The sequence below is a fragment of the Xenopus laevis genome, chromosome 1S, assembly GCF_017654675.1.
Source record: "Xenopus laevis strain J_2021 chromosome 1S, Xenopus_laevis_v10.1, whole genome shotgun sequence".
Classification (NCBI taxonomy): domain Eukaryota; kingdom Metazoa; phylum Chordata; class Amphibia; order Anura; family Pipidae; genus Xenopus; species Xenopus laevis.
In genome coordinates, this window is record NC_054372.1 from 123450026 (window position 1) to 123460376 (window position 10351).

Here is a 10351-nt window from a genome sequence, read left to right on the forward strand (position 1 = left end):
CTGGACAGAAAACTTGTGTCATCCAATACAAATAACAGAATAATATGAGTACTGTATGTTGAAAATAGTCAGTACAACATTTATCAGAAACCTAACCCATTCTGCCGATTGAAGCAGAACCATAATTTTCTGTTTTGGCCTGTAGTGGAATTTTCTATATGAAATTCTAAGTGCAATGAAAAGAATAACAAAAAAATCCCCAAGCACCTTTTAAAACACAAGGTTATAACAATCCACAAGATATAATTTGAGCCTTGAATTAGATGTCTAAATCATAGGTTAGACAGGCCTGCAAATGGTTTCATAGAATGCCAGTGTAGCTTTCACATTATCAGACAGGCCCAAAGAACATTAAAGCTGCCTCTGTGGAATTCCCCCCACCCCCTCTCCCTATCTCCAAGTAACAAAGATGTTGTCAGAAATGACATTTTTGTGTCCCCAGATGATGCCTTGCTACCATTTGGTTATAAGCCATAAAAAAAGAATAATTTCAGCCTGTCAGGAGTCTAGCTAATGCCCAGTTTCCCCCTAGAGAGAAATCCTGTCAAACTTAATGAGAGCTCCAAAGGCCCTCTCTACAACATAATGAGCACTTAGGCCAGGCTGGTGATCAGTCAACAAAAAGCATCAATTTGAGGTTGCCTGCACCCTGGGGTCTAGACGTCACCAGTTTTTAATAAGAATTATGATTACTAGCTACCAAATGCCTCTTTAGAATTATTAATGGCTTTGGCCCAAGAAAACATTCCATTCTCTTTTTTTTTTTTTTATAGATAAAGACATAAAATCAAAACGTGTTTTTGGCAAATAGAAGTCATATTTTCAGCTAATCTAAAGGTACAAATGCATAAATATGTATTATACAGACATACACATATATATTTAAACGTGTGTGTGTGTGTAAATATACAGAAGAAAATGTTTTTAAAAAATGTATAAAACACCTTGGACCTAGGAGGGAAGCATATATGGTATGTTGGGGAAGGGGGGGTCACAATTTGTTTCTCCGTACTATTAATGGCAGTGTCCATAAGGTTGCAAAACACAATTGTTTTCTAATAAGTCTGTATAATACACTGTTGAAAATATACACACACCCTCTCTTTTAAATATATGCTATTGCCTTAAGCAAATAAAGCCGTGATTGACAGATGTAGGTTTCTTAGAAACAGCAATAACACTAATCAGGTTTTATAAAGGCTTAAAGACCTTCCTGAAAGAAAAAAAAAAACTGGATGAATTGACATCACAATCTGAAATGACCATTATCGTCAGCTTTTAGTAGTTCAGCAACTTCCGGATCACTGCATAGAGGGCACAAATAAGCAAAACAAACCAACAAAGAAACCTTGCATTAGAACAATTGCTTGCTAAAAGGGTTTTGTATATTCTCAAGGCCTCAAGCCTGAACTAATCAATTTCTTAGCTGTGCCCTGGTCGGTCAGCCATGCTCTTTAATTTAATGAAACAAGAATTTTAGATGGAATAGCACATATACATCAAGCAAGACGTGTATTGTTGCACTTTGAAATGTGTCCAACTGTGCTACTTCATCTAATGATAATCTTTTTTAAGAGGCAATCGATTTCTTAAAGACTTATTGTACCTTCATCTTGATGAAAAAGTGAGCGTCAGCAAATCTGCTGAATACTTACACCCTGCCATTAAGGCTTTCTTTGGCAGACAAAGCATGCTCAATTGAGGGTCCTCTGGGTTGAGCAATCATTTAGCTGCTCTTCTCTTATGAGGCCCTTAGTGCCTTGTTCCAGTTCAATACTCTTTATTTCCCATTATAGTAGCCATAAGTGAGAATTTTATGGGAGCATGCAAACCAAGGCTCATACCTCAAGTTTTCCAAGTCAGTGACCTATTTGTACTTCACAAGTGATGACATTTTACAAGCGTAGTACATATGCTGCAAGGCAATGTATTAAAAAAATCAGGTACAACAAAGAGGGAACCACTTACATAAAAAATAAATAACCTGTATGGTTGAAAGAAAAGGCTAAAAAAAAAAAAAAAAAAAAAAAAAAAAAACTTGCATAACCACTATTAAGGGGCATTTTGAGATACAGGTTTGAATGCACCTAACCACAAGCTAATGGATTCCATTTTATTTTGTCTGGTCATACCCTTAAGCATTCACATCTTTGGGTGCACCCATATAAGCATTCAAAATGAATTTCAACATAATATACGTGTTTGAAGCATGTAGTATACATTCCAGTAGACATTCTCTTTTAAACACCTGTTAAGAAGCCCATTCAGATGATTGCTGTTGGAATGCAACAATCTGAAAGAACAATCAGATTGAAATTGTAGAATTAGAGTCCTAAAAACAACAAATCGGATGTTTTGGACATTAATAATTGCCAGACAATATCCTTGCTGATACTCATAATAGGAAGCATAGTGACTAGGCAACTACTGACCAAAATCGTTCTAAACTGCACAGGTGCAACTACTGGCCAAAATCAAAAAGAATTACTAAAATACACGACAAAAGCTTCCATTAATTTCAACAGTAAACAACATTAGGTTAATATAAATACACAGATATATGCTTTTTTGGGTAATATACAATACCATGTGGCATAAACCATGTGCATACACAAACAGTGGAAAACACACGGCCCCTTTGTCACAATTATGTTTTTTTAATACTATGCAGTCACTTAGAAGATTAAAGTTATAGCAGACTCATAACGAACTTTTCTCAAACCCTCTTCTGAACAACACTTCACTGAGGTCATGTTATAGGTAAATGTTAATCCAACATAGTAAACCACAAACAAGCAGATACTTATTCTCACTAATCTAACTGCCGAATACAATAAAAAGATATCTACTGATTGGTTGTCATGGGTTACTCTGCCAATGCAGCGACATGTAATGTAAATCAATCATGATGTGATTAAAGAGGTGGTGAATGCAGGTAGGATTGGTACTATAAGAAGTGCCTGTTCCCAATTAAAACAAAGACAATCAAATGGATTCCAAAAATTAACTAAAAAATTAATTGCTTTACAAAATTATATTACAGTAGATGACCATTAAAAAATAGTATTGGTACTGAGCTACATTAAATCATTTTTAGGCATTGTAGTTAGGGTCTGTATTTGATGTTTTAATAAAAAGCTATAAAAGCACGGTCAGACAACACAAAATTGATCGTCTACAATCATAAGTGAGCAGTGTATATGCTCAATTAACGGTCAAGTTGTTCCACAGATGTGTTTTCCCACATTCATCAGAAACAGAACAAACAGTAAATGCTTGCTCTATTCAGCAGATCTAATCTGTGTACACTTTTTATTGTGCACTTGAACAACATTTACCAAGTCATCAGACTGCTAACTTCAGCAACCAGAGCAGGCACTGGAAAATACTTTAAGCAATACCACTTGTGGGAAAGAAATCCAAACTATATTTCGCCCATCATTAAAATGAATATCACTTAACTTACCTGTTTGTGCATTTCAATATTAAGTCCATAGGACATCTCATAATACTGTAAAACAAGAAAATGTATACATGGTTAATCAAACAGGATTAGATCAGATGTAACTAATGCTACAGAAAAAAAATGTTACAATTAAATACAATACAACTTTGTCAGTTGTTACATACCATGACATAGTGCCTCTGCATCTCTGTCTTTTCGCCTGCCAATTTTTCACATTCCAATTTAAGGCTGGAAAAAAAAAAGCAAAATACAAAATTGCCTTATGATTTGCACATCTGATTGTTTGGAATATAATGCTTAAATACACAACTGAGAAGGAAAATAAATCTTTAGCTGAATGTAGCTTAATGTCAGAACTAATCCAGGACTACTTTGTAGACGAAGCAAACATGGGCTCTAAAATGAGGTCTCTTATGTCCATTACCACTGATAAGGTACACAAGAGACCAAACCAGAAAGACAGCATAAGCACACAATCTCAGTGTTGACATGTGATGTAGACAGAAGGGGAGGGCTCTTGTTAGAAGGTGGAGAACTAGTGCTATGGTTAAAGGCACAGTTCATAGCCTGCACTGCAGTCATGAATGGAAACTATTGAACAAAACACAACTCTCATCATAATCCCATCCACAAGGGTGAGACAGACAAATGATGAATGCAGAATCCAACACACTGCATTATATATGGCAAATCTCTGCCATGGTAGAAGTTTGTTTTTGCAGTTTATAGCATTAAATCTGTTTAAATAAAGTTCAACTGTAAAGCTGATGAGAACAGATCTAATCTCTTTACATGCTGCAATCTACAAAGCGAACTGGTTCAATCCAAAAGGCAAACGGACTTTAGGATTACAGTTGGTTAGATTGTATTCTGTATTTTATAATTCTATTCAGATCTCCCCAACTTCTCAGCCAAACTCAATTTGAAAACTAATATCTTGATTCTAATAAAAAAAAGGCAACCACTTAATTCCAAAAGTGTTGCAGAATTAAAAAAAAAAAGACAATTAAAAGAATCACAAATAAATATAAAAACTACCACCAGTCATATTGTCTGAACATATCAGAACCTACATTTCAGTAAATGAAGCTTAAACTGAATACAAATATTTAAGCACAATATCTACCATATTGCCTTTAAGGGTGATGAACTACAACTCCCATAATCCCTTGACAGCCTTGAGTTACAGTTTCTGTGTTTTAATTATGATGTTATGCCTTTTAAATGGTACATTTTTAACATCTAGAGAATATTTTCAGGAAATTAAACAGAAGAGCTTTCCAGCATAAGAAACGTAATTTTACTTTGCATCTGTGTCAGACACTATCACAAAAAATCTAATTTATTATTTAAACAATACATTGTTACTGTAAAGCAGGCTGCTGTGGGCAAACAGCTTTAACGCATCTGGTGTTTTCAACTCAAGATTTTGTTACAAAATGAATAGCAAATATTGACCGTTCTCAGGCAGGTTGAACACATACAGAAGTAAGAGATAGAAAAATAGAAAAAAACAACAGCTTGGAAAAAAGGGTAAACGGTTATCTTTGACTGGAAACAGCATCACCTAGTGTGAAAAGTCTTTTCCTTTATGTGAAGATCAATAGAAGGGGTTCCCAACTTTTTTTACTCATGAGCCACATTTTGATGCTTGTGCTGCTCTCCAACTCTTTTTTACATTTAAAAGTCCATGGGGAAGTCAAATAAGGGCTGTTATTGGCTGTCCTATATGGACTGGTTGCCTATAGGAGGCTCTGTTTGGCAGTTCACCTGTTTTTTATGCAACCAAAACGTGCCTCCAAGCCTGGAACTCAAAAATTAGCACTTGTTTTGAGGCCACTGGGAGCAACATCCAAGGGGTTGGTAAACAACATGTTGCTCGCAAGTTACTGCTCGGGGAGCACGGATATATAGAATAGACCATTTACCCCAACAGTGCAATATAGAAAAGGGTATTTTTGCCACACAGAGAATTAATGTGCCAATACTTTCTCTGAAAATCCCTTTAAAGGATATGCAATATAAAAAAAAACAACACCATAATATAGCTTAGACTTTACTACTTGCATAGGCCTGATTTAAAACATAATAAGCAGGCTATGTTCTGCCCATTTGTTCATTAACACAAATTCAACTGCTGTTTATTTGGATTTGAAAGTGGTGTATGAAAGTTGGAAATGTATGTTCCACTTGTTGCAATCATTGATAAAACTTCCTAACAAAACATGGCAATTTATGTGTCGTAATTAGATTGCCAAATCAGAATCGCCAAATGTTCCCTTTGACATTTAAAACATTTAAAACATGAACTTCCAAACAAACGAGGCTCTGAATCCTCAAACCCAAAGTTATGACTAATATATGCTTCTAAGATAAAGATTAAGAAAAATAATTTCCTTTCTATGCACGCACCTGTGATACTGAGCTTGAAGAAACTGGAATTCTTCTTTGATTCGGTCCAAGGACTCCGGGATAGTGAATTTAAATGACTGGCCTGCAGCCTGATGCGGTGTCTGGAGGACCAAAAGACAGGAACGAAATATTAAAACAAGAACTTCAATACAGCTTCTACTTCACCAATACACGAGGAAAAGCAGACATAACACCCCCCCCCCCCAATCGAATTCCCACAACTGGTTCATAGAAGCCATCAAGAACGGTTTCCATTTGACTTGCCAAGCAAAGCAAGAATGTTGATTAACTCACCCAATGCCAGTGTGAATAAACTAACAACTTATACAGCCAGGATTGTACTTACAGGGACAAACGAGGAAGGGGTGTGACTGGTATTGTTTTAAACACACTGTACCAATATTGATAAAGTCTATAGAGTTTTTAGGTTATCCAACAAAAACAACCAAAGCTCCCACACAAAAAGCAAAGCTCACTTGTAAGAGCATAAATAGACACATATACCCCTTAAAACCCTGGTGACAATCATAATAAATATAACATTGTATCCCTACAGTTTAATGCATCAAACATCTGCAATAAAAGCTAAACATAAACCTGTGAACTGAAATGGGCACAAGGAATATAAAGCAACAAATCCAGTCAGTGTTGGACTGGGATACCAGGGGCCCACTCAAAAACCTTTGACTAGGGGCCCACCAATTAAACTTAGACCAGGGGCCCACTCTTAGTACTATTATTCTTCCTTTCCTCACTCATCTATTCTCCTTTTCTTTACATACTATAATCTATTATTCCATCTATTTAGCCACCTTGTTCTCATAGAAATAGGGAATGACCATGAAATAAGCCAAATGTTTAGCAGCATGAGGGCCCACTGACACCTTGGCCCACCAGGACTTTTCCTGGTATCCCTGTGGGCCAGTCCGACAATGAATCCAGTGGCCTTGTCATCTTATAATGAGGCCTTAAGTGACTTTAAAGCTACTAGGCAAGTCTGAGAGTGGAATGTTCTCCAAGCAACAAACTGCAATTATGTACAATGATGCTTAAATATAATTCAGCTTTCTGATTGGAAAATTCTTCTGCCAAAGCTAAGGTTGTACAATGAGGACTACCTTCCTTAGGCAATTGTGGCCTGTCATTTACACTTCACAAATCTAACAAAAAAAAGGGTCTAACCAAACAAGGACAAGGGGGATCTCTGCAAAAGAGGCAAAGCAAATCATGCTCAGCGGATAAAGCTCCAACATACTACTGAAAGCTGAACAATGTGGGGAATCAAGAGGGAGACATTGTACACAGGGACATACAGCAAGCAAAAGGCCTTGCCACAATGATGGATTAGTAATACACCTGAAGAGCAGTCAGCGTGGTGTACTTTGATCTTCACAGCCAATCACACCATTGGAAACCGCAACAAGATGGACTAGAACAATAAAAATGCGTTTGGCCTGGTCATTGCTTTGGATTCAGCAAACAAACAAAAAAAAAAGCCCTGTGGCATTGCATTACAAAAGGTATTTAAGAATATTTGTACAGCAGTAACAACACTGAGTGGTTTAAGTTAGGCAAATTGGGCATCACAAGAAAGGCTGCAATATAAGATCAGCTTTACTGGAAGGAGCCTGTGCTTATGCTATTAATGGCACTAGTCTGTATACACTACTGATGTGGGCTTCCCATGAGCATTCTTAATTGATCTACTCTGGGGTTATTTGCTCCAAGACAGCAGAGACAATGGTTCCCTTTCCCACCGCACTGTCTAGGGGGCAGCAGAACACTGATCTCCCCCACGTGGGGACACGGCCTACAAACAGGCCACCCTTGCACACAAAACACATTTACCTACAGATCAAACACAGATGAAGGGGGGGGGGGCAAAAGAAAGGACAAGAAAAAGCAGATCCAATGGAGATAAATACGTTCCCACTTGCTTCTCCAGTTATTGAACTACAATCTCGAGGAGGATGCGGAGAGTTGTAGCGCAACAAAAGCGATGGGGTGCTCTGAGGACAAGGACTCCAGCCCAGGGCCCATACACAAGGGGGGACAGTGAGCGCCGCCGCCTGTGGCCCGTGAGTACAAAAAGACCAGAGGCGCAGAACTCACCGGGTGCCTGCTTTGTGGAAACATGGCTCTCCCAGGCGCCGCCTTGCTCCTTGGAAACTCAATTCTCGCCCGCTGGCTCACAATCCCAGCCCAGGCGGATGGTCAGTATCGGTGCGTCCCGCTGAATGGGGGACGACAAGGAAGCAGGGGGTGGGGGTAACTAGAGCAGCATCCTGCCGCCTCCTTTATTCTCCCGTCCTTTGTGTGCAGCTCCTTCCCAGCACCCCGGTGAGACCACTCTGTGCTTCCTGCTCCGGCCGCCTAACAAACTTTCCCAGTCAACTCAGGGCAGAGAGATCCCCTCCCTGTTCCACACAGATCCACAGTGAATAAAAGCAGCCAGTGAGCAGAAAGTATAAACCCCCCGCAGGGCTCAGCAGCAGCCCGAGGGCATCACGGCAGGAAGGTGATGGGAACAAAAGCCTCCGCTCTTAGTGTCGGTGGGGGGCAGGATGTGGCCCCGGGAAACACCGAGAGGAACCAATAAATATCCAGATGGGGAAATCCTTTAGGAGACACGTATAATAACAAAAAGCGCTGCTTAGCAGCCCCGGCTCCTCCAATCTCCACGCACAAGTGATGAGCCCCACAAATTATCCCCAAAGTGATCCGCACTGCAGAAAAGTGCCCTCCGTGTGCGGCCAGTAGCGGCCTATATCCTGGAAGCCGCGCCGAGCGGAAACTTGCAGCTGGCTAGGGCCGTTCGATGTCAGCTCACGGGACACAATATCTCAGGCCGGCCTCGCCTCTCCACAACTGCTTACATTAACACGCGGTTTCACACTCCTCCAACTAACCAGCTCTCTGCCCCTCCCACACATTCAGAAGGCTCTCCTCGCCGAAGCCAATCGCCTCTGCACAGTCCAACGTGGTGTCCTGACGTTGCTTTAGCTTCTGAACCAATAGACATCTTCCCCTTGTTGTTCTTGCGGAAACCTTCCACCCGGGCTTCAGGGCGCCGCGGTGGACCAATCACATGAATGGAGGGCGGGACTGAATGGCAGCATAAGTAGGCGGGGTTGGCAGGATGGAGAAGTAGCTGTTGAGTTGTCAATCAAAGTAACGTGGGCTGTAGAGCGTCATGCAGCGTCTGTGTTTATAATGTTAAAATGTATGAGAGGATTTCAGTGGCAAGGCATGCTACGTGCTTCCATTTAGATGGGATGGGAGATGGCTGCGAGCTGCTTTCGTAATGTTCTGCGTGCCTCACGAAAGCAATTAAATATGTACTAGTCTTGGGTGGCAAGCAGCACATCAAGTATTGGGCTCAGTGTATATATTGCCTGCTGCTCTGGACATCTCGTTATCCTTCTGTACTGCTGCTATGCGAACACTGTTGCCTTTAGTCTTCCTACAGGAACCTTTCTTTGTGGCTTATTGTATTTAGCATTGTTTTTTTTTCTATGGACTATAATTCCCCGGGGGGTCATTTGCTAACACTGGACACATTTGCACCTGGGCAGTAACCCATAGCAACCTGTCATTAGCTGTGTTCAGCCAGCTGCAGGAACAATAATGAAAGCAAAACATTTGATTAGTTGCCATGGGTTATTGCACCAGGGCAAATGTATCTGCTAGAAGTAAATGAGACCCAGTGAGTTTAAAGGTGGTGACACATGGGCAGATTCGGGGAGATTTAGTCACAATTTTTCATTGTAGCCGAGACGGGAAGGCAGTTTGGGGAGATTGACGCCCTGACGAAGAGGCAATTAGTCGCCAGGCGACTAAATCTCCCCGAATGTGTCACAAGACTCAGGACTTTTACACACACCCATTTTTACCTGCGCTTCCTTGCATTGCACTTTATCCATTCAGCCGCAGGGGAGCGCAGGAGTAGATGCTGTCAATTATTTTGAAGGGGGCTGTACTCACACAGACGCATTTATGCGCCAAACGCAGGGTGGGACGCAGCATGTTGCATTTCACCTGCGTTCGGGGCATACATGCATCTGTGTGAGTACAGCCCCCTTCAAAATAATTGACTGCGTCTACTCCTGCGCTCTTCTGCGGCTGAAGTGCAGCTAAAAACTGCCATGTGTAAGAGCCCTAACTGATTCCTCAAACTCAGAACTGCCACTTCTCCCGTGTGATTACTTTTATCTTTCACATGACTCCGCTGGGTTGAAATAAAATAAACACTTTTAAAGGTTTGTTCACACTTCAGACTTTGTTTCCATTGTTAAGGTTACCCTTGCCTCCACAGAGTATTTATTATATACTGAAGAAAGGGAAGAGCCTGTCCTGATCTGATCTGCTGGTTAAACCATAGGTTCAGCTAAAGCTGGCCTTAGAGGCAAAGGTATAGTCAAAATTTCGTACAATTTTCGAACCTTGTGTCGATTGTTCCGATATTTTTCATAC

At 40.3% G+C, this 10351-nt stretch overlaps 1 protein-coding gene across 5 annotated transcripts in view; it reads right to left on the bottom strand.

Annotated features, from left to right (window-relative positions):
- The window catches only part of LOC108706979 (transducin-like enhancer protein 1), a 52521-nt gene extending 43575 nt beyond the window's left edge, over nt 1–8946 (bottom strand). Inside the window, exons 1-4 of one of the 5 annotated variants that reach the window (XM_018243862.2) lie at nt 7991–8946; nt 5879–5979; nt 3631–3694; nt 3467–3511 (exon numbers count right to left, since the gene is read on the bottom strand). In XM_018243862.2, coding sequence (XP_018099351.1) covers nt 3467–3511; nt 3631–3694; nt 5879–5979; nt 7991–8014 — 234 coding nt within the window. In that variant the 5' untranslated portion in view covers nt 8015–8946. Of the gene's footprint in view, nt 1–3466; nt 3512–3630; nt 3695–5878; nt 5980–7234; nt 7262–7990 lie in introns of those variants that run through there. The other 4 variants (XM_018243860.2, XM_018243861.2, XM_018243858.2 and 1 more) reach the window with 4 other exon arrangements.
- Between the last annotated feature and the right edge of the window lie 1405 nt (nt 8947–10351).